Source organism: Podarcis gaigeae, assembly GCF_964106915.1.
Source record: "Podarcis gaigeae genome assembly, chromosome: 9".
In the NCBI taxonomy this organism is placed as follows: Eukaryota; Metazoa; Chordata; class Lepidosauria; order Squamata; family Lacertidae; genus Podarcis; species Podarcis gaigeae.
In genome coordinates, this window is record NC_139685.1 from 75556179 (window position 1) to 75580796 (window position 24618).

The window sequence follows — 24618 nt, forward strand, 5'->3', positions numbered from 1 at the left end:
AGGACGACAAGATACCCACCAGGGCAGACTGGCAGAAATTAAATTATTGGACTATGCAGAAATGGCAAAATTAAATGGGAAAGTAAAAAATCAGGAGGATAAAAAAAATAAAAGAATGGGACAAATATATATGGGACTTAAAAGACCACTGTAAACACTTGAGCTCTTGGGCATGGTTCAAATTACTCTTGCAATGATACATAGATTTTGGATACAATGCAGGGTGGTGAATTAGACCAGGGGTCAGCAAACTTTTTCAGCAGGGGGCCGGTTCACTGTCGCTCAGACCTTGTGGGGGGCTGGACTATATTTTGAAAAATATATACTGTATGAGTGAATTCCTATGCCCCACAAATAACCCAGAGATGCATTTTAAATAAAAGCACACATTCTACTCATGTAAAAACACGCTGATTCCTGGACTGTCCGTGGGCTGGATTGAAAAGGTGAATGGGCCGGATCCGGCCCCCAGGCCTTAGTTTGCCTACCCATGAATTAGACAGATGTGCAGTTAAAAAAGCTACTTAAAGAACCCACAGAGGGGAAGAGGGAAGTCTGGAGTTTTGGAATAATTTTGTGCAATGTTTATTATTTGTTATAATATTACCTGCGTGAATGAATTTGTAAAAATCAAATAGAAACAATTTTAAAAAACCAAAAACAAAATTGCTCAGGTTTTTTTTGGGGGGGGAACTCCCCAAAATGTCAGGTTTCCCCTGACATTTTGACGCTTCGGCAAAATGCCCCCTGCCCTGATGCCATTTTTACACCTGAAAAACCAAGACATGTCAGGAATTTTCCTGCTGTATGGCAAGCCTATACTTACGGAGGCAGAGATTCTTTGTGAAGAGGTGTAGGAAGTTTTCGCATTCCTCCTGCCTGTTCCCGCTAGCATTGCACGTACACCAGGGTGCAATGTTTGACGTCGAGTTGTCAATGTAGTTTGGGGTGATGGGACTACCTGCCAAGAGGTGGAATGGGGAGTGGGAAATAGGGAGAGAGAGAGAGAGAGAGAGAGAGAGAGAGAGAGAGAGAGAGAGAGAGAATATTTGTTGATGAGTGGAGGACAAAACCCAATCCTATGTCAAACTCTGGCAACAGGTCAGGAATAGCTGCTCCAGATAAAAACGTCCATATTCATATCATGCATTGAAAGCACCAGGATTCCACTTGGAACAGTCCAAAGAATTCTGGGAGCTGTAGTAAAGGCACTGAGAGTTGTCATTCTCCTTCCAGAGCTACAATTTCCAGAGTGGTTTCATAATCCATCCCTCTTCCCAGGGACCTCTGGGAATTGTAGTTCTGGGAAGGGAACAGGGGGGTCTCCTATCAACCCTCAGCACCCTCAACAGACTACAGCTCCCACAATTCTTTGAGGGAAACCATGAATGTTTAAAACGCCATCATGCTGCTGTCAGTGTCTATGTGGCCAAAGGGACTTGGCAATTTTCTTAGAAGCACCAGATGCGTGGAAAATCCAAGAGCTTTTGCTTAAATGAGGTTCAGTTCAGTGGGTAAGACAGGATTTTCACAAGGCACAATCGCAGAACAAAGAGGAATCTCTTGGACTTGGGGTAATTATTTGGTAAATAATACGATCAAAATATGGGTCAAGCAAAAGTGTGGATGAACCCCCTTGAAAGGTTGAGATGGGTATATTGTTGCAGTCAACAATAGAATAAAAAGAGCCAGTGTGGTGTAGTGGTTAAGAGCAGTGGACTTGTAATCTGGTGAACCGGGTTCGCTTCCCCGCTCCTCCATATAGTGATAAAGCGGGATATCAAATCCAAACTCTTCTTCTTCTTCAACAACTGTGGGTTTTAAGTAAAATGCTGCTGCTGCTGTCTTTTATTTTAAGCATTAAGAAGAGTTTGGATTTGATATCCTGCTATATCACTACCCTAAGGAGTCTCAAAGCGGCTAACATTCTCCTTTCCCTTCCTCCCCCACAACAAACACTATGTGAGGTGAGTGGGGCTGAGAGACTTCAGAGAAGTGTGACTGGCCCAAGGTCACCCAGCAGCTGCATGTGGAGGAGCGGGGAAGCGAACCCGCTTCACCAGATTACGAGTCCACCGCTCTTAACCACTGCACCACACTGGCATTAAGCTACACATGATCTGATGCTTTGCAATGTTTCAAAGGACCCTGGGTTTCCGTTCACATTCTGTGCCAGTTAGGGCTGTAAACTTCAGCATGGAGGAATCGCCAATGGAGCAATGTTTGAATTAACATGGCAGCGATTTTTCTGGGCGGCTGAAAACAAGCAAAATTTAAGCAAACCCCCGCTATGTACCTATGATCCCAGTATAGGCCAGCAGACAGGCAGCGTAATTTTCCCTCTGGCATCCCGTCGCAGACTGCGCAGAGGATTGGCAGTTGAACTGGAACTCGGCGTAACGGGATCTGGGAGAGAGGCAAAAGGGGAGAAGTTATTTGCAATCTGACATGCTCATATCAAAAGCAGACCCTCGACAAGGCAGCCTTTCCCAGCCTGATGCCCTCCAGATGTTTTTCACTGCCATGCCTTTCAGCAAGGGCTATAAGATTCTTGCATTGCAGGGGGTTGGACGAGACAATCCTTGAGATCCCTTCCAACAGTTCTATGATTCCCCACTTGTGATCCCCAGCTGCTGGCGTTCAGAATCATGTCACCTCGGATAGATCCTGGTTCCTGCTCCTGATTTCATTCTTCACTATGGACACAATTTTTAATGCATGTGTTCAGAAGGTAACTGATCTATCATCTATCTATCTATCTATCTATCTATCTATCTATCTATCATCTATCTATATCTATCTATCATCTATCTATATCTATCTATCTATCTATCTATCTATCTATCTATCTATCTATCATCTATCTATCTATCTATCTATCTATCTATCTATCTAATCTATCATCTATCTATCTATCTATCTATCTATCTATCTATCTATCTATATCTATCTATATCTATCTATCTATCTATCTATCTATCTATCTATCTATCTATCTATCTAATCTATCTATCATCTATCTATCTATCTATCTATCTATCTATCTATCTATCATCTATCATCATCTATCTATATCTATCTATCTATCTATCTATCTATCTATCTATCTATCATCTATCTATCTATCTATCTATCTATCATCTATCTATCTATCTATCTATCTATCTATCTATCATCTATCATCTATCTATCATCTATATCTATCTATCTATCTATCTATCTATCTATCATCTATCTATCTATCAATCATCTATCTATCTATCTATCTATCTATCTATCTATCTATCTATCATCTATCTATCATCTATCTATCTATCTATCATCATCTCTCTCTCTCTCTCTCTCTCTCATCTATCATCATCTATCTATATCTATCTATCTATCTATCTATCTATCTATATCTATCATCTATCTATCTATCTATCTATCTATCTATCTATCTATCATCTATCATCTATCTATCTATCTATCAATCATCTATCTATCTATCTATCTATCTATCTATCTATCTATCTATCTATCATCTATCTATCATCTATCTATCTATCTATCTATCATCATCTCTCTCTCTCTCTCTCTCTCTCATCTATCATCTATCTATCTATATCTATCTATCTATCTATCTATCTATCTATCTATCTATCATCTATCTATCTATCTATCTATCTATCTATCTATCTATCTATCATCTATCTATCATCTATCTATCTATCATCTATCATCTATCTATCTAAGCACCAATGTCAAGGGAGAAGGATGCTGTGCAGCTTTTGCCCCAAACTCAAGCAGAGTTTCCACACGCACAAACACAAGGGTGTCGTACTTTTCTGACACCACGTTGCAGCTCCAGCAAAGACAAGGGGTCCCATTGGTCTATTTCCACGTACAGATAACCCAAGCCTGCTCAGGACCAAGGGCATCCCAATCAAAGGCTTCTCTCGCTGTCTTTGTGCTAAACAAAGGACAAAAGAACATTTTTATTTTTTACTTTCTCTGCTAATGCCTGGGACTAACAGTGAGCTGGACCTGATCGCCACCACCATGGTTCTTAAGCACATCAAACTGGACGCTTGCTCTGCAGCGAGGGGCTGGGTGCATGAAAAAGAAATCCCAGGCTGTGGCCTCTTTTCCATCACCTCTATAAGGGGAAAAGAGACGGGCTTTCTTTTTTAACCTCAGGCTCCAGAGTTCCACTTTCCTATATAAATATAAATTTATTAAATTTTCTAAATTGCATTTCAAAATATTCATTTAAACAACCTTAAATCAACGACTTCCCCTCTTCTCTTTCCATGGTTCATTTTGCATACCATGAAACCACCTGAAAATGATTTACAGATGGTATTTAACTCCAAGTAGACTTACTCAAATGTATAAGTCCTAATCAGATAATTACTGGAGATGTGAAGAGGTTGAGGGTACGTTTTATCATATGTGATGGAAGTGCAAAAGGGTAAAAGAATATTGGGAAATGATATAAAATGAATTGAAAAAAATGTTTAAAAGTATCTTTCCAAAAAAACCAGAGCGCTGTTTGTTGGGGATAATTCAGAGGGAAATTCCCAGGCGTCAAAAACGACTATTATTGTATGCTGCTACTGTTTTGTTAGCCCCAAAATGGAAAACAAGCAAGAAAGAAGAATGGCAACTTAAACTGATGGAATACGCGCAGCTTGCACATTTAACATATAGAATAACAGAATGAGAAGAATGCATGTTTAAAGAAGACTGGAAAATGTTTACTGAATATATGAGTGAAAATTGTGTTCATTCAAAAATGCCAGAAGCATTGAGATAAATTCAACAGTGTGAATAAGATTTGATGGATGTAACAATGGAATACTGAATGGTTTAGCTCATGTAAAATATGCAGGGGTGTACAGTATGCAAAACGAACCACAGAAACAGAGTTCCACTTTGCAGTAGCAAGGGGCGTGAAATGCAACGTACCTGCAGACGTAGTTCACCCGGCAGGAGTCAAGGGGTGCCAAGCAGTTGGGTCTCTCCTTGGCCTCATAGGAGCATGTGGGCACGATGGTCTGCCTGCGCCTCTCCGCGCAGGCCGTGTCGTCGCAGGGGCAGAAGAGCAGCTCGTGTGTGTACTCGGGGGGCACGCGGTCAAAGAACTTCCGCAAGGCCTTGTGGCACTTGGAGCGGTTGCAGGTGTCTGCCCGGGCCGTGCGGCGGATGCAGGAGGAGACGTACTCGGTCCGAAGGCGCTGGCAAACCTCGTCCACGTTGCAGGCCTTGGCGGCATCCAAGCAGCGGTTCACCTGGGTGACCTCGTTCTCGGAGCCTGCGGAGCAGAGATACGCCAGTCCGAAATGCCCATCCTTGCATTGGGGTGGGCTGGATGAGCCTTTCAACACCATGATACTATACTTCTATGGCTTAACTAATAATAATAATAATAATAATAATAATAATAATAATAATAATAATAAATTGATAAGGTAAAGGTAAAGGGACCCCTGACCATTAGGTCCAGTCGTGACCAACTCTGGGGTTGCAGCGCTCATCTCGCTTTATTGGCTGAGGGAGCCAGCGTACAGCTTCTGGGTCATGTGGCCAGCATGACTAAGCCACTTCTGGCAGACCAGAGCAGCACACAGAAACGCCGTTTACCTTCCTGCTGGAGTGGTACCTATTTATCTACTTGCACTTTGACGTGCTTTCGAACTGGTAGGTTGGCAGGAGCAGGGACCGAGCAACAGGAGCTCACCCCGTTACGGGGATTCGAACCGCCGACCTTCTGTTTGGCAAGTCCTAGGCTCTGTGGTTTAACCCACAGCGCCACCCGCGTCCCTGTAATAAATTGATATACCACCCTATAAGGGACGCAGGTAGCACTGTGGGTTAAACCACAGAGCCTAGGGCTTGCAGATTAGAACGTTGGCGGTTCAAATCCCTGCGACGGGGTGAGCTCCCGTTGCTTGGTCCCTGCTCCTGCCAACCTAATAGTTCAAAAGCACATCAAAGTGCAAGTAGATAAATAGGTACCACTCCGGTGGAAAGGTAAACGGCGTTTCCGTGAGCTGATCTGGTTTGCCAGAAGCGGCTTAGTCATGCTGGCCACATGACCCGGAAGCTGTACGCCGGCTCCCTCGGCCAGTAAAGTGAGATGAGCGCTGCAACCCCAGAGTTGTCCACAACTGGACCTAATGGTCAGGGGTACCTTTACATTTACCACCCTCAAGATTCAAACTTGAGTATCCCAATTTTATGGTGTCATGGTTAGAGAGTCAGACTAGGACCTGGGACACCGGGGTTCATATATTTATATTTATATACTTTACACAAGTTTTTTTTTCTTTTAAGAGGGAAAAAAGGGAACTTACCAGGAATATACAATTCAGTACTGAATTGTATATAATAGTGAGAGGCTTACACGAGCCTGCAACCAGCTATCTGCAGTGCGTTTAAAAGGGAAACAGCTAAGTAAAGGAACTTGCCAGCGCACGTTAGGAAGGATATGAAATCAAACAGTTCAGGCAAGTGAAAAGGCTTTGCTTGGAGTCTTGGAGAGAGACTTCCTGGGATCACAGGGGAGCTGAAGTCCATTTCCCTGCCTCTTCTAAGTGACTGCCTGGGGCTAGGGACAAGGGGAACATCCCTTCGAAGACATACCTGCAGTGATGGAAGCCAATCGGACGTAGTCAAAGCCCCTCACAAAGGGTTCGTAAGGGGAACTCTCCATGACATTCATGCCTAAGGAAGACAGAAATCAATGTCTCAGGAGGAAAATACCACCACAGAAAGAAACAGCTCAGAACAATTTACAATCGCAAAAACAAGGCGGGTCTGGAAAATATACACCTCAAGTGTCAAAAGCCAGGGGAGAAAGAGGCATGTCTTCGGCCTTCTCCAAAAGCTGTATGGTGAGGGCACCAGATGCATCTCTGTGAGGAGGGAGTTTCACAGTTTAGGAGCCACTACGGGGAAGACCCTGTCCCACCCTGAACCTTTGAGGGGGGAGGAGGGGCCCCTGCCAATCTCAGCACCCAAGGTGGTCTGATGGGAAGGAGGTGATCTTTCAGATATTTGGGTCCTGAGTTGTTTAGGGCTTTGTGAGGTATTGGACCCGGAAATGAGCAGTGCAGCTGTTTTAAAGCAGGTTGTATGAGATGTCTATAGAACCCCAACCAGCAATCTGGCTGCTGCATTTTGGAGCGGTTGAAGTCATCTTTAAGGACAGCCCCCAAGTCATCTCTGTCCAAAAGGAGCCGTAACTGGTGAAAAAGGCAGCGGAAAAATGGGATGGTTATAGAAGATATGTTCAAAAATACAATAATAGTTTTGACTCTGTGCTAGCATTCGAGTGATAAAGGAACTAAAAGGAGGTGGACAACAATTAAGCATTTATTATGTTTTCAGAATGTATTGGAAAATTTATTTAGAAAGGTTTATTGTTTTGTGTACATTCAATTGTAAGATAAAATATATGCAAAGGGACTTGACAGGAAGTCAAAGTTGAAGAAAAGATTTTGGAAGATAAAAGGGGAAAAATATTTACTTTCATTATTATCATTTTGTGTGTGGGTGTGGGTGTGTGGGTGTCTGCACATATGTGTGTTTTTGTATGGAACGTTTGGGAGGAAATAAGACGGTAAATAACAAATAACAAACTAAATATTGATGTATGTAATTTTTATTTCTTAATTGTATTTAGTAGTAGTATGGTTGTATTGTTTTTTGTAACATAAAATCATTCAATTAAAATTATTTTTAAAAAAGTAAAGAAAAAGGCAGCTCCTCATCACGGAGGCCACTTGAACCCCCTGAGACAGTGTTGAATCCAGCAGCATCCCCTGCTCCTTCCATGGGAATGCAACCTCCCAGGTGTGAAAACCTGGGATGCATAACACCTCTGCCTTTGGAGGAATAGGGCTTAGTTCGTTGGCGCACACTGAAATCATCAGAGCCTCCATGCACTCAACCGCCTCTCCTGATTCAGATGGAGCAGAGCGACCGAGTTGGGAGTCAACTGCAGATTGGTGGCACATCACTCCAGATCTGATGGCAGATCTCAGAGGCTTCACATAAATGCTAAACGGCATTGGGGACAAGGTGGAACCCTGTGGACACTGCAGGACACCTCCCATGGTGATGAACAGCCGCCTCCCATGACTCCTTTCTGGAAATGGACCTGGAAGTAGAACCATCGAGGTGGAGAGCCTCCAACCCACTCTTTCCATGTGACATATCTTAAAGGCTGTCGCATGGAAGAGGGAGCACGCTTGTTCTCTACTGCTCTGGAGGGTAGAACTCGAACCATTAGCTTCAAGAAAGGAGATTCTGACGAAATATCTGGAAAAACTTTCTGACACTATGAGCTGTTCAGCAGTGGAACAGACTCTCACAAGAGGTGGTGGGTTCTCCTTCCTTGCAGAGGGTGGATCAGCCATGGACGCTTTAGCTGAGATTCCTGCATTGCAGGGGGTTGGACTAGATGACCATTGGGTCCCTACAACAGCAGCAAGGATACTCATTGCGAAATGCTGGAAAACTCAAGATTTGCCCACACTGGAAGATTGGCAGATGCAACTGATGGACTATATGGAACTGGCTGAGATGACTGGCAGAATCCGAGACCTGGGAGAAGAACTGGTGGAGGAGGACTGGAAGAAATTTAAGGATTATCTACAAAAACATTGTAAATTGTATGAATGCTAAGAAAGATGTAAGATTTGTAATAACATGGCTCCAACAAATTAGTAATAAGGAATACAAATTTGAAGGTAATTGAAAGAAAAGACAAACTTTGGATAAACAGTATTTTATAATTGAGTTCCAATAAGAGAGTCGTTAAATTTCAAAACTTGAGATATTAATAGTGGAAAATTTTATTATATATACTAAATTAAGTTAATAATTTGCTGGCAAATTTTTTATGAGTTTAGAAAGCAGGAACAAGAGGCGTGAGGAAGTCCAAGGAAGTGTATGAAATGTGGATATTGGAAAATGTTATGTTACTATGTGTCTTTATTGTTAAACAAAAATTTAATAAACATTTAAAAAAAATAGATGGCCATTGGGTCCCTTCCAACTCTAAGATTCTGTGATCTTCACTGAGATGCCCCAGAAGGAAACTGGTCAACATTACTGAAAGCCACGGAGAGATCAAGGCGAATTAGAGGCAACTTTAACGTGAGACCTGCAGCCACCCCGATACTTCCTTATATCATGGAAAGTTGAAACCTTGACGATGTCTTCAGTTATTCAGTTATTTGACAGTCTCTCCACTGAACTTTCCTTTATAGAAGCAATGTGCAGGTTTGGGTAGAATTGATCAATGTCGTCTTACTAACAAATTAATACAACTCTTAACGCTAGAACTTGTTGACCTCCAATGAACCTGAATCCTGGAAGATTCAGGGCAGATAAATCGAAAGTCCTTCAGAGTGGGATGGAGTGAAGGAATACATGAAAAAATATGGTTCCAGAATTGAAATATTAATAGAGAATGTGTAAAACGTGCAGGGGTAAGCAAGAAAATAATAATAGGATCGATTGCATAATTATTAAATTATAACAACACAAGATGGAAGAAATAAATTATTGAGATCACACATGGCTGAAGGGGAGTGGGGGGTATATGGGAATCTATAATATCATTTATAATATATATTGTTAATTGTGTTGTATTTACATATAGCAAAGGGAAGCCTAGAGCAATTAGATATATTTTAATTTAGGTAATCTATGTAATAGGCTTATGTTAGAAAATGAATATGGGTTTTGAATTTGATGTTTGCATTTTTTTATTTTTTTGGTTTTGAAATAAAAATTGGGAAAAAAGGAAAAGAAAGTCCTTCTTCATGCAGCACAGAATTAAACTGTGGAACTCCCTGCCACAGTAGGCAGTGATGGCCACTGAAGTGCTGTTGGGTTCCCACAAGGCAAGACACAGCGATAACAGCAAGAACTTTATTGAATTAACAGAACTAGACAACAGGGGCAAAGCAACGGTTTATATACATTTCTGAAGGCCTGGGCCACTCCGAACGCGATTGGCTGTCTAAACTTCCAAGCTGCGAATCATAACTCAAGACTTTAAGGGCCAATGGCAGAGACCCAAATCCTGAAATGTTCTGTGATTGGATATCATGTATCGAATCGGGACATAGGGGCTGAGAATCCTTAGTCCAGACTAAAGCTCAGGCAAACAGAGACATCTGAATACATAACAACCACCAGCGTCCAGGCGATCCTTAAGGCACCCAACTGATGTTAGACGAATGGAGCTTTCTGGACAGTCTTCAAAGGCAGCCCCACGTGACCTACATTGCAGTAGTCTAACCTGAAGGTCATCTGAACATGGGTCCAGGCTATCTCCACCCAGTAGGGGTTACAGCCTGCGCACCAGGCTTGCCAGGGAAATGAGGACTGAGAGGCTTCTCAGTGGGGAATCTGCATGTGTCTTCTTTTTTTAAAAAAGCCTTATTGTTGGATTGATTTCACAGCTTTCTCTTTGATAATTTTCCATGAGAGTGCTTCTTCAGCCTTCTATTTTATCTCTCCCCTCTCACAAAACCAGGGGCAGAGCTATTTTGAACAATAAGCAATTTACCATCCTCTGTTTTCCGAAGCAGTAAAAATTGTGCAGTTCCTTAAAAAATATATTAAAAAAACTGGGGGAAAGGAGGAGGGGGGGGGGAAATCTATAATTGCTCAAATAAATGCATATTGCTGGAGTACGCTACTGCCATAGCGAGGAGAAAAGATATGCGGAAAGCAGGGAGAAACTCAGCATGGTTGTAAATCAACATGCTTTTAATGGTTATATCAACAAATCACTATGCACATTTCCTTGGGGGTGGGAGCCGGGTGGTTGGGAAACTGAGGCACCCATGGGGAAAAACGGATTAAAATCAATGATTGCAAATGAAGGCTTTCTGCTTGGTGATCTAAATAATGACGGCTGGGGTTGGTTTCAATCAATTCTCCCTGCCCAGCAGCTGATCGTTGATGTACTTCCTTGGTACTCCCATTCGCCTCTTGCCACTGGGACAGCCTCAGCACTGCTCAGTTTCCTCCGAAACTCAGCTCCCTCCCACAATTTCTCCACGGAGCTCAAAATGGTGCAGACAGTTCTGTCCCCTCTCTTTTCTATCTTCGATACCTCCCTCTCTATGGAGGCGCAGATTACAGCTATAACAAAGGTGGCATTTTTTCATCTCCGCCAAGCTAAGCAGTTGGCCCCTTATCTCTCTCGCCCTGACCTAGCCACTATGATCCATGTGACGGTCACCTCCAGACTGGATTATTGTAACTCGCTCTACGTGGGGCTGCCCTTGAGACTGACCCAGAAACTCCAGCGGGTGCAGAATGCTGCAGCGAGACTCCTTATGGGGTCTTTGCTGCGAGATCACATTCATCCGGTACTATACCAGCTGCACTGGCTCCCGGTGGAGTACAGGATCAGGTTTAAGGTGCTGGTTTTAACCTTTAAAGCCCTATACGGCCTAGGACCCTCGTACCTACGGGACCGCCTCTCCTGGTATGCCCCACAGAGAAACCTACGGTCTGCAAATAATAACATCCTCAAGGTCCCAGGCCTCAGAGAGGTTAGGCTGGCCTCAACTAGAGCCAGGGCTTTTTCAGCCGTGGCTCCAATCTGGTGGAACGCTCTGTCACAAGAGACTAGGGCCCTGCGGGACCTGACATCTTTCCGCAGGGCCTGCAAGACAGAGTTGTTCCACCAGGCCTTTGGTCAGGGCGCAGCCTGACTCCCTCCTCTGGCAACCTGCACAGAATTTTGCTTAATCGGTTGCCATCAATTTGATTTTAATTAATTTTTATAATGAAATATTTTTAGAATGTGTGATTATTTGACTGTTTGATTATTTGATTGTTGTTAGCAGCCCTGAGCCCGGAGTTGGCTGGGGAGGGCGGGATATAAATAAAATTTATTATTATTATTATCCAGAGGGAGGTTGGGCTAAGAGTGAGTGACTGGCCCAAGGCTGCCCAGCAATCTTCATGGCTGAGTGGGGATTTGAACCCTGGTTTCCCAGCCCCTAGTCCAGCACTCTAACCATTAGGTAACACTGTCCCTCTTGTAGTCCAGGGACAGGGAGCATATGGTTCACTGGGTCTTGTGGGACTTCTGGCACTCATCAACCCCAGGCCAGCAGAGCTAATGGTCAGGGATGGTGGCAATTGTAGTGCAAGGGGTGGGGAACCGCTGTCCGAGACACCAAATGTAGGCCCCCAGGTCTCTCATTGACTGGCCCTTGGATACCTGCAGAAGCCACACCCCTTCCATAGGCCACACCCCTCTTTGGCCCTGCCCCAAACCCTCACCTAATGATTTTGCGTGTTCTTGAGCCTGCTTCTTCCAAGCAATCGGAGACTGCGCCTGTGTGCGCCTCCTCTGCTCTTTTCATGCCTCTTCTGGTCCTGGGAGACCAGTGGGGAGAGGAGCTTGTTGCAGCAGGAGGGGGAGACACCTGTGACTCTTCACCAGCCAGATTCAGCTCTGCCTCTTGGCCTCCCCTGCCCCCCGTTTCAGCTTGCTTGGATGAAGAGGGTGGTACATGGAACCCTCTGGACAAACATAGCCTACGGTACAAAGGTACGAAATGTAACCTGCAATCCACTCTTACCTCTGGCCCTGTGCATTGTGGGCATGCAGCCCCTAAAAGGTTGCCCAGGAGGGAATGTGGCTCCCGATCCGAAAATGGCTCCCTTCCTTTACCCTCAGATCCGCACCATATATTTAAAGTACATCCATCACACATGTCAGAAGCGAGCCGGTAGTAAATCACACTGTTCAGAGCTGGAGTTAACTCTTTATTAGCAAGAAGACAGTCTTCACAGACTTGGCTGAATGTCAGGCCTAATGAGCACAGCAGGTAATCCCCAGTAGGTCTTGCCCTATGGACCAGTTGCTGAGACGGAAAGTCACCGCCTCCTCACAGCCATCTAAGTTTGCTCCTCTCCAGGGTTTCCCCCAAGCAACCAGAGACTGTGCTTTCCTGCAGCCAACCAACCTCTCCTCTGCCCTTTTCATGCCTCTTCTGGTTCTGGGAAACCAGTGTGGGGAGCCTGTCACACCAGGAGGGGGACTCTGCACCAGCCAGACTCATCTCTGCCTCTTTCCTCTCTCCTCTCCTGCTTCAGCCTCTGCCTCTGATTTTCACTGCTCTCTGCCACAGACTCTCCCAGCTCACCAAGCCCTGTGACCCTTTCAGCTTCTGACACCTCCTCATCCCAGTCTTCTCCCTCTGATCATTCATCATTGTCCCACCACCATCCTTGGCTCTGAGCCTTTCCCCTTGGTGGTTCCCCAGCTGGTTTCTCCCACTATTCCTCTGCTTCCAACCAGTCCATGACCGCAGTGGCGTAGCGTGGGTTGTCAGCACCCGGGGCAAGGCAAGTAATTTGCACCCCCTAACCCGTGGATTTGCGCCCCCTAACCCTAACCCCCAGATGTTGCGCCCGGTGTGGCCGGCCCCCCCTGCACCCCCCACGCTACGCCACTGCATGACCGCACATTTCATAGAACTGTAGATTTGGAAGGGACCTGCAAAGGCCCTCTAGATCAACCCCTTGTGATGCATGTGCTTTCCCCAAAAGAATCCTGGGAACTGTAGCTCTGTGAGGGGGTGGGAAGCTACAGTTCCCGGGATTCATTGATGGAAGGGTAAGTCAAGTGCTTTAAATGTGCGTCGAATGTGCTTTCAACGTCTAGTATGGATCTATCCTTCACTGCTTTGCTGACCTTGCTGCGGGTTCGCTCGCTCGGCTGGTCGCACAACTCGCAGCCTTAAAGTCTCCCGACCCCAACCTCACCCCCTTCCATCTCCTTCCGTTTACTTCATTGGACGGCAATGGATGTGCCCACATCCATTTGCGCCTCTGCGCCTTTGCAATCCACGCACACACACCACAACATCTTCTCCTTGTGGGCTGCCCTTTGTAGTGGAGCTCAGAGATAATGACACACAAGCCTGGCAGATAACTCCCCGCAGAAGACATCAAGCTAATTATATTCAATCAGTCGCTCCCCCTTTCATCTACTCCAAGGACCGTAAAATGTGCCAGTGTAGCCACTCATCTCACAGGGTGTTATGGAGGTAAATAGTTTTTTCAGCAAGTTTTTAATATATAAAAAAACAAAACAGCCTGGTGTGTGCGTTTCGACATTTATATGGTTTGCAGAGGCAGTTTACATAAGCCGCGGCGATCCTGAGAGCCAGGAGGGGTCTACTCTACAGGGAGGGAACCAAAAAATCCCCACAGATTTGCATGCATTTGTCCTCCTATAATTATTTACCTCTGTTGCTAGCCGTGGGGGAGGGCCACTCGCTGAAAATGATTGGCGGCAGGCTGGGGCCAGACAAAAGATAGTGTTTTCTTTACACCCGTAATTCTCTGATTGAATTATCTGCTGTAAGATTCAGCAATGGCTTCTGGATTCGTGGGCTTCCCAAAAGTGGCCATCAGACTTTTGGTGAAGTCTGTCTGCAGCTGTTAGGGACGCAGGTGGCACTGTGGGTTAAACCACTGAGCCTAGGACTTGCCGATCAGAAGGTCAGCGGTTCAAATCCCCACGACGGGGTGAGCTCCCATTGCTCGGTCCCTGCTCCTGCCAACCTAGCAGTTCGAAAGCACATCAAAATGCAAGTAGATAAATAGGTACCGCTCTGGCGGGAAGGTAAACGGCGTTTCCGTGCACTGCTCTGGTTCACCAGAAGTGGCTTAGTCATGCTGGCCACATGACCTGGAGGCTGTATGCCAGCTCCCTCGGCCAGTAAAGCGAGATGAGCGCCGCAACCCCAGAGTCGGCCACGACTGGACCTAATGGTCAGGGGTCCCTTTACCTTTTACCTTTATCTGCAGCTGTTAGCAACAAGATCCGCACAGACAGTTCACCGTTCGAAACAGGGATAGGAAACGCTTTCCCTATGCCCGCATGATGCATTCGCTCCTGGACAAAGTCCCTGGCAACCATGTGCCAGGGGCGGCTGGAGACAGAAACCAAATGGGCACAGTACTGGCAATTCCCCACTTGTGTTCAAATGCACATGCACACAGCTCTGGGAACCTGGAAGTGGAACCCAGGAGTGGGAAGCACCCTGGAGAATCCTTGTTACTCATGAGGAGACCCTCCCCAGAGCCCAAGAGGATGTATGGGGAAGGTCTCCTCATGAGCTGAAGGCGCAGTGGGGCTTGGTTGAGGCTGCCCAGTTGATACACGGGGAAGTGACTGCTGAGCTACCTCACACACCAGCTGTTAGGCGGGGAGGTTGAGCAGCCTCAACAAAGACCCCCTGTCCCTCTGGCTTGTGAGGGCCCAGGCTATCTGAAAGGCTGTATTCCCTCATATGAACCTGCCTGGGTTTTGAGATCTTCTTTTGGTCCCACCAACCCCACAGGCATGGTCGGTGGGGAATCAGGAGAGGACCTTCTTGGTGGTGGCTCCCAGACAAGTTTGGTTCTTCCTCCTTAGAGAAGCCAGACTGGCTCCCTCCTTGTTGCCCTTCCACCAGCAGCTGAAGGCCTTCTTGTTCCAGCACGCTTCTGGGAACTGACTGCTATTAATGGAAGGGGTGGTAATTATTTGTATGTTTTAAACGCACGCACGCGCGCGCACACACACACACACACACACACACAGAGTAAAGGTAAAGGTACTCCTGACCGTTAGGTCCAGTCATAGACGACTCGGGTTGCGGCACTCATCTCACTTTATAGGTCGAGGGAGCCGGCATTTGTCCGCAGACAGCTTCCAGGTCATGTGGCCAGCATGACTAAGCCACTTCTGGCAAACCAGAGCAGCGCATGGAAACACTGTTTACCTTCCCGCTGGAGTGGTACCTATTTATCTGCTTGCACTTTGACATGCTTTCGAACTGCTAGGTGGGCAGGAGCAGGGACCGAGCAATGGGAGCTCACCCCATCGCGGGGATTCGAACCATCAACCTTCTGATCGGCAAGCTCTAGGCTCTGTGGTTTAGACCACAGCATCACTTGCATTCACACACACACACACACACACACACACACACACACACACACACTGTTTTCATTTGATCAATGATTACTTTTTAAATTACTGTTTTGTCTATGTTTTTAGTGATTCTTGTTTTTATCTGTAAGCCATCTTGAATTCCATCAGAGAAAAAGGTGGGGTATAAATAAATTTAAAATAGTAATAGTAATAGGGTTGCCATATTTCAAAACGTGAAAATATGGACACGGAAGTTTGTAAAATCACACACACACACACACACACACACACACACACAGTTTTTGAGCTATTTTTTGGGGGGGAATTTGCCAAAATATAGACTTTTGACAAGGGTTGCCTTACACCCAGATTTTCCGGACATTTCAGCGATTTTCATCTGAGCCCTGCTTCCAGTGCCTGATTCTTGCTATGTGTGGGAGATTCAGGGTGTATGGGATCCCTTAATAGTAACAACAACAACAACAACAACAACAACAACAACAACAACAGGGATGGAGGCATAATTAGAGGAAAACAGCAGTTTTAAACAAAAGCAGACGTTTGAGCAAAGCAGGCATGGGGAGACCCTGAGGGGCTTGTTGTTTTAAAAATGTAAACCAACCCTTTTTTAGCAAGGAGAAATAGCACTGCAACATAACATTTCATAGGAAACTGCAGGATGGATGTGGCTTGTGCCTAATGTTGTGTAGCCACCACTTCCCAAAAGAGCTTTGGGATCATGCTGGATACAGAAGGAGTGGGAGGGTGCTCACAGCCTCAGTCCAGAGGGGAAGACCCTTCCCCCCCAATATGCATCCTCTTGCTTGGATGAGGACAATTGCCTATGTAACGACGACGGCCACTTTTTGTCCTCAGACAATTTCACTGGTGCTTGCAAATGTGCAGGTTCCCGAAATGCAATCTTTGCTTTTATTCGGCGTTGAGTAAATAATACGCTCCACAAATTCCCAGGACAAGGGCTTTGATAATTGATTGTATAAATGGCTTCTTGGAAGCCTTTACGGCCTCTGGAGGGTTCGCGCCTGTGAAAGACGAGGCTTTGCAAACAAGCCGGCATTGTCTCAGCTCCCTTCCTCTGATACTCATCCATCAATCCTACGTTTGGGGGACAAGGCGGAGGGCAATTTCTAAGAGAAACAACTCCTGGAGACCTGGTTCTCATGCCGGAGAAAGATTGGGAGAAATCGCAGGAGGCCAAAGCGGAGCCGGCTGCAGAATTGTTTTTAATAAGAGAAGCAGTCAAAAGGGGGATGCGCTAGGATGCCAGAAGAAAGGGCATCTTGGCGGATATTATTTTTTGTTGCCATCAGGTTGCGGGTCCACGCTGGGGGCAGGAATCTGGCATCAGTCTCTCGGAACTGCTCTCGGCTTCATTCGACCACCATGAATCACGTTTGCTGTGCTGCACTGCTGTTTTCCCAGTCCAGGGAGACCAGATTGGCTGCAGCGTCCTGCCGTGGGTCTGTCCACCGATTGCCTTTCAAGCTTCAAGGCGTTGCGATGGGGTCGTGTTGGTGCCGTTGTAGCGAACACGATGGGGGCAAGGAGCTCTGTGGTTGGCCAAGCGCTCTGTACACAAAATCACCTCCTGCATCTGACCTCCGGGTAGAACTGGGAAAAGCTCTTTGCCTGAAACCTTGGAGAGTTGCTGCCAGCCAGAGTAGGCAATGCTAGAGAAGATGGACTGTTGGTCTAACTGTATAAGGCTGCTTCCTATGTATTCCTAACTCATTATGACAGCCCCCATAGGCAAGGTTTCTGCAGCCACAGCATGTGCTGTGATTCTCTAGCGGTTTGACTGACCCCTCAGAGCTGCACTCCATTGTCTCTTGAGACAGACGGATGTCAACAAATAGCCAAGGAGAGTCCCCAAATGCAGGCAGCTGTGTGTGTGTGTGTGTTTGGTGTGTGTATGTATGGAAGTAATATGCCTCTTGTCTTTGTCCATGGAGTTTTCTTGGCAGGGATACTGGAGTGGCTTGCCGGTTCCTGCTCCAGGTGGATCACGTTTGGTCAAAACTCTCCACTATGACCTGTCCATCTTGGGTGGCCCTGCACGGCATGGCTCATAGCTTCTCTGAGTTATTCAAGCCCCTTCGCCACGGCAAGGCAGTGATCCATGAAGGAAATAATTTTTGAATTCTGGTGCTGGAGGAGATTCTTGAGAGTCCCATGGACTGCAAGAAGATCAAACCTCTCCATTCTGAAGGAAATCAGCCCTGAGTGCTCACTGGAAGGACAGATCCTGAAGCTGAGGCTCCAATACTTTGGCCACCTCATGAGAAGAGAAGACTCCCTGGAAAAGACCCTAGAATCATAGAATCATAGAGTTGGAAGAGACCACAAGGGCCATTGAGTCCAACCCCCTGCCAAGCAGGAAACACCATCAGAGCACTCCTGACATATGGTTGTCAAGCCGCTGCTTAAAGACCTCCAAAGAAGGAGACTCCACCACACTCCTTGGCAGCAAATTCCACTGTCGAACAGCTCTTACTGTCAGGAAGTTCTTCCTAATGTTTAGGTGGAATCTTCTTTCTTGTAGTTTGGATCCATTGCTCCGTGTCCGCTTCTCTGGAGCAGCAGAAAACAACCTTTCTCCCTCCTCTATGTGACATCCTTTTATATATTGGAACATGGCTATCATATCACCTCTTAACCTCCTCTTCTCCAGGCTAAACATGCCCAGCTCCCCTAGCCGTTCCTCATAAGGCATCGTTTCCAGGCCTTTGACCATTTTGGTTGCCCTCCTCTGGACACGTTCCAGTTTGTCAGTGTCCTTCTTGAACTGTGGTGCCCAGAACTGGACACAGTACTCCAGGTGAGGTCTGACCCTGATGTTGGGAAAGATGGAGGGCACAAGGAGAAGGGGACGACAGAGGACGAGATGCTACTAGCATGAGTGTTCTTGAAGCTACCAGCATCAGTTTGACCAAGCTGTGGGAGGCAGTGGAAGACAGGAGTGCCTGGCATGCTCTGGTCCATGGGGTCATGAAGAGTCAGCCACGTCAGCCACGACTAAACAACAACATGTATGTAAGTAATAGTCCCGGGTCGGAGGAAGTGGGGTGCGGTGGGGGCGGTCTGCCCCCGGTGTCACCACTGGGGGGGGTGACAAAATGCTGGGTGGCACTCACTGCGGGGCCTGCAGCGCGCCAGAGCCACGCATCTCTCCTGGGAGTGACATGGTGGCTTGGGTGCCCACAGGTTCTGCACTGCCCCAAATGGTCCGCCTGCCACCTCCCTCTCAGCTGTAGTGCAGCTGAGTGGGAAGAGGCAGGCAGACTCCTCGGAGGCCCCATGGAGCCGTTCGATTGGCTTGCCCCACTGCTGAATAGTACCCTCTAGTCTGCCCTGGCCAGACCCCACCTGGAGTCCTGTGTTCAGTTATGGGCACCACGATTTAAGGATGATATTGACAAGTTGGAACATGCGCAGAAGAGGGAGTCTGGAAGCCAAGCCTTATGAGGAACGGTTGAGGGAAATGGGGCTGCTTAGTCTGGAGAAGAGAAGACAGAGAGGTGATAGCCATCTTCAAATATCTGAAGGGTTTTCACATGGAAGATGAAGCAAGCTTGTTTTCTCCTGCTCCATAGCTTAGGACACAAAGCAATGGATTCTAGTGACAAGGAAGCAGATTCCGACTAAACGTCGGGATGAACTTTCTGACTGTAAGGGCTGTTCGACAGTGGAACGGACTCCCTTGAAACACGGTGAACTCTCCTTCGTTGGAGGGTTTTAAGCAGATGTTGGAGGGCCATTTGTCAGGGATTCTTCAGCGCAGATTCCTTCATTGCAGATTCCTTCATTGGACTAGATGAACCTTGGGATTCCTTCCAATGCCACAATTCTAGGATTCTATGAACCAAGAGAAGTTGGGAAGGCTGACCTCTAAGCACCTGAGACTGGCATGCTCACTGATGTTGTTTTTTAGGGCAGTTTTTCCTTTTACATCATGGGGCTTTTAGAAACTGCTGGCACCTGAGTCAGCTGCAGGATTCAGTCCACCAGGGAACTGATTTCTAGAAGGGCAGCCACAAAACCCATCAGCCCCCACAAAAGCGCAACAATGTCAACACAACCTGCCGCCCTCCATCTATGAGAGTCCCACTAACATTTTCTCTCTCTCTTGCTGATTTTCAAACGCAATTTCTTTTCTCATTAATTGATGGAGAATAGTTAGAGGGGGAAACACACCACAGAGCACATTTTTGATGCAGTACCTGCTCAGAGTCTGGCAATCCAACTCTTTTCACATGTTGGGCGATGTTTGGGTGCCAAAGACGGGTCTTTCTACCACCTAAGCAATCTTCCTCTCTCTCTCTCTCCCTCTCCCTCTCTTTCTCTCTCCGCCTCCCTCACATCGTAATTCATCCCCACTTTTTTCTTTCGCGGCCTCCCTACCTTTTCTTCCAGCCCCCAGTGGTGTTTTATTAATCCATCTATTTCCCAGCCTACGCTTGGGTGCCCTTGTTTTACTCCCGGTTTAATTTCCACGGAGCATAAAACACTCAGAGCCTTGACAAGGCAAGAGTTATGACTCCCAGAGTTAACGCTTTTATGAGGTCCCTTTAAAAACTCAATACTTGCCAAAAATTAGTGGCTTGGAGGAATAAAAAACAGTCCAAGGCTGTAATGCTCTAATTATCACACTTAAGAGCCCATTATAACAATTTTTGTACATGGGTGCGCCCTCGCTGGTCACATCAGGAGCGGAAATCATAACATTGGGAAGGTAGAGTCAATCTTCTGCGAGTCCTGCTAGATGGACGAGGAAACTGAATATGTGGGTAGAAACAGAATATTTGGGTGCTCTGATTCTATGCCCTCGTATTCCTGGTCAGAAAACCAAGCCTTGCCGAGATCCATGCATGGTGCTTTGCAAGCCCCAACTATCAGCTGATAGTCCGTGCAGGCACAAACTGGTCACCTGACCATGTCAGGCGATTGACAGATGGATGATCCCACCCACCAGTCAAACTAGGGCCATGGGAGATTGCGAATTTATGTGTCCCCACAACCCAGGGTTGTATGACCCACTCTGAGAAACCTTGCTAGTTCTGTTGACATTGTGTCTGCTCATCTCAACGTTCCTGGGGTGTTTCTGTTGACCAGGAATGTCCAAATTCACTGTGAAGTTTCACTTTAGGTATACAGGTCAGTGGCATTCTCAATCCTGGGGTCTTGAGCATTGCATAATCCCCGGGGAGTTTCTTCACCAGTTCTTGTGTCCCTAGTAGGACACCCCCTGTTGAGAAACTAGTGTCCCCCACAAACAGCCTGTAATGTCAGGTTTTTTTTGGGGGGAGGGCATGCTAGATATTGACAAACTGATGCCTCTTGCATAGAGAAAGTATATACTCTCCTTTCTCCTTCTGTGATGGAACTCCTATTTGGGGACTTCCCTGGCTTTTTTTCTGGACCATGTAGGACCAGTCTGGATAGTTGGCCTTGGTGAAGATTTGACATTTTCATCCCCAAAATGTTTTTGATTTGAGTTCCTACTGAAATGAGGCTGCATTTTAATGTTGTATTTTAATCTTGTTTTTAAGTTGTATTTTAATCAATTGTTTTTATACCTATTGTTAGCTGCCCTGAGCCCGGTCTTGGCTGGGGAGGGTGGGGTATAAATAAAATTTATTTTTATTACTGATGAGAAGTTCTCCTCCCTCTTTCCAGCTATTAGAAGGGCTCACCTATGAGCCAAAGTTAAGACACATCCCAAAGGAACGCAGAAGTCCTTCCAATCAGATCTCGATGACTTGATCATTTGCCAAGGAAGTCCACCAGATCCACTAAGTGAACTGGAATCATGGCCATCAGATAAAGCAGAGGAAGGGGAACAGAAACAAAATGATATGCAGTCACCTCTGGAAATGGTGTGTCAACCCATCTCATGGAGGAGAGGGCTATTGATGGCCACTAGTCTAGTTACTAGATTTGTTTCAATGAATCTGGGGACACTTTCCAACTTCAGTAGGAATGATAGGATTTTGTATGGGGACTGATTTGTACATCTGGGGACTGTCCCCAGGAAATGGGGACATCTGGTAACCTTATACTAGCCACAATGGCTCTGTTTTGCCTCCACAGTCAGAAGCAGCGATGTCAGTGTGGTGTAGTGGTTAAGAGCGGTGGACTCCTAATCTGGTGAACCGGGTTCGCTTCCCCGCTCCTCCACGTGCAGCTGCTGGGTGACCTTTGGCTAGTCACATTTCTCTGAAGTCTCTCAGCCTCACTCACCTCACAGAGTGTTTGTTGTGGGGGAGGAAGGGAAAGGAGAATGTTAGCGGCTTTGAGACTCCTTCGGGTAGTGATAAAGTGGGATATCAAATCCAAACAACTCTTCTTCTTCTTCTTCTTCTTCTTCTTCTTCTTCTTCTTCTTCTTCTTCTTCTTCAGTTTCAGCTGCTGGAACCCACAGGAGCAGAGAGGACTCTTGTGCTCGGATCCTTTCCCCAAAGGCATCCAGCCGGCCACTTTGAGAACAGTTCCTCTGTTCCCCAATGCAGGTGGGTGGACTCTGAGTCTCTGCCGTTCATCTGACAGCTCCTGAGCACCGCCGGTGCCCTCGGGTCTGCCCAGTCAGAACCTGTAGGAGGTTTCACCTTCCCATCCGCCTCCTTCCTCCTCTTGCCCTCCCCATTTCCTGCCTCCTCCTCCGGTTTTGAAAGGCCCACACTGAGCTCGAAAAGGGCTTTGAAGTGTTGTCATGCCAACCAGCCACCACAAGATGTGTGGCCCAGAACTACCGGCGAAGGTCACTGAGAACAACATCAGACAACATCTGAAAAGCCAGGAGGGATGCGTTCCGTTTGGAGACTCGCAACAATGGTTTTTCCGCCACCTCCCCTTTCAACAGAAAAACTCTGCTGTGGTCTGAGTGGGGCTGTCAGATTAATGAATGACGGGGCTACCGTCCTCTATGGAATCCTTTGATTTGTCTGCATATTTGTGGGGTGCTCTGCTGACGTTTCCCATTTGCCCCAAAGTTGCGGGGGGAGAAAGTCTTTATGAGAATAAAAGACTGATTATTTCAACACACAGGCTTTCATCTCCGTCACAGCTATGACAGCGAGCACCGCACAGCCAGTGTGTTGATTTATTTAAAATCCTTGGCTCTGCTAATGTTTTTTTCCTTCTTCACCAAGGTACATAATAAACCAAAGATGGCAGGAGGGTTAGGCATACAGCAGAGGGCTTCAATAGACTCTTCTTGTCCAGCAAAATGGAAAAGGAAATGGTATTTTGCATGATGGGAAAGGATACTTGGCACAGACGAGCATCTGCACGCTTTTGCAAAATTGTGCACGGACATTCCGTCGAAAACCAGGACATTGTAATCGTAGAATTGTAAAGTTCAAGAGTCCAACTTGAAATTCCCCTGAAATTCTATCAGGGGAGATGGGAGCCCAGTTTTGAGGAGGGCTTTCTGGAAAACTCCAGACTGTGAAGGACCATAGAGCCTTGCATGAAAATGTTCCCAGTTTCAATCCTTGTCATCTTCAGGCAGGGCTGGGACAGTACTGTTGACTGCATATGCTAATTTATATGCATAGATACAAATTTGCCCTGAGGTATAGTTTAGGCAATAAATGGGGTTCCTAAGCTGCTACCTCCTAACACACCTCTGCATCCAGCCAGGCCTGGACACAGCCATAGAATCATAGGATTTTGGAGCTGGAAGGGACTTGTGAAGTCATCTATCCCACCCTCTGCTCAATGTACCTTCTAAATGTACCCTTTGTGGCTTAGCGCCCTTATATTTACGGGACCGCCTCTCCTGGTCTGCCCCGCAGAGGACCTTAAGGTCCATGAATAACCATAGTTTAGAGGTCCTGGGCACTAAGGAAGCCAGACTATCCTCCACCAGGGCCAGGGCCTTTTCAGTGATGGCTCCGACCTGGTGGAATGCTCTGTCCCAGGAGACTAGGGCCCTTCAGGATTTAACCTCCTTCTGTCGGACCTGTAAGGCAGAGCTATTCTGCCTGGCCTTTAATTTGAATTCAGCCTGATCTTTTATTTCCCTTCTCTTCCCTCCCCCTCCCCTTTTATGAATTTCGGTTCTGTTTGCATTGTAACGAGAAGCTACCAGATCCGTACTTTCTAAAACAATATGGAAAACCAAAATGCCCTGTTCTTTGAAATCCTCACTTCTCTGAATTTTGCAATATAGTTCTCGGCCGCCACATAATATGTGCAGAAAGGCATATCTTAGGGGTGTGTGTGTGCACAAACACAAATATTTTAGTGAAAGTAATACACACAGATGCATGGGGGAGAGGGGTATCGATGGCTACTAGCCTTGATGTCTATGCTCTGCCTCCACAGTTGAAGGCAACAATGCTTCTGAACAGCAGTTGCTGGAAGCCACAGGAGGGGAGAGCGATTTTGTGTTCGAATCCTGCTTGCGCGTATCCTACAGGCACCTGAGTGGGCCACTGGCTTGATGCAACAGACTCTTCTTATGTTCTTATTATATAGGGGGAAACTACCTGCAAAAAGGACTCCATGCACACTAGGCAAAATAGCATTAAAAATTGCTGATGGATTTTCACAGGGAGCTTGAAAAGGAATTTACAAACTGAACTGAAAATTGGAAAAACGAGGATCAGAAAGAAGCAGATCTGTCTGTCCCTAGA

General features: G+C 46.3%; 1 protein-coding gene across 2 annotated transcripts in view; it reads right to left on the reverse strand.

Annotated features, from left to right (window-relative positions):
• The window catches only part of GFRA4 (GDNF family receptor alpha 4), a 137022-nt gene that overhangs the window by 20410 nt on the left and 91994 nt on the right, over nt 1-24618 (reverse strand). For both annotated transcript variants that reach the window (XM_083756708.1, XM_083756707.1), the window contains exons 3-6: nt 6628-6708; nt 4951-5296; nt 2297-2406; nt 827-961 (exon numbers count right to left, since the gene is read on the reverse strand). In XM_083756708.1, coding sequence (XP_083612834.1) covers nt 827-961; nt 2297-2406; nt 4951-5296; nt 6628-6708 — 672 coding nt within the window. The remainder of the gene's footprint in view (nt 1-826; nt 962-2296; nt 2407-4950; nt 5297-6627; nt 6709-24618) is intronic.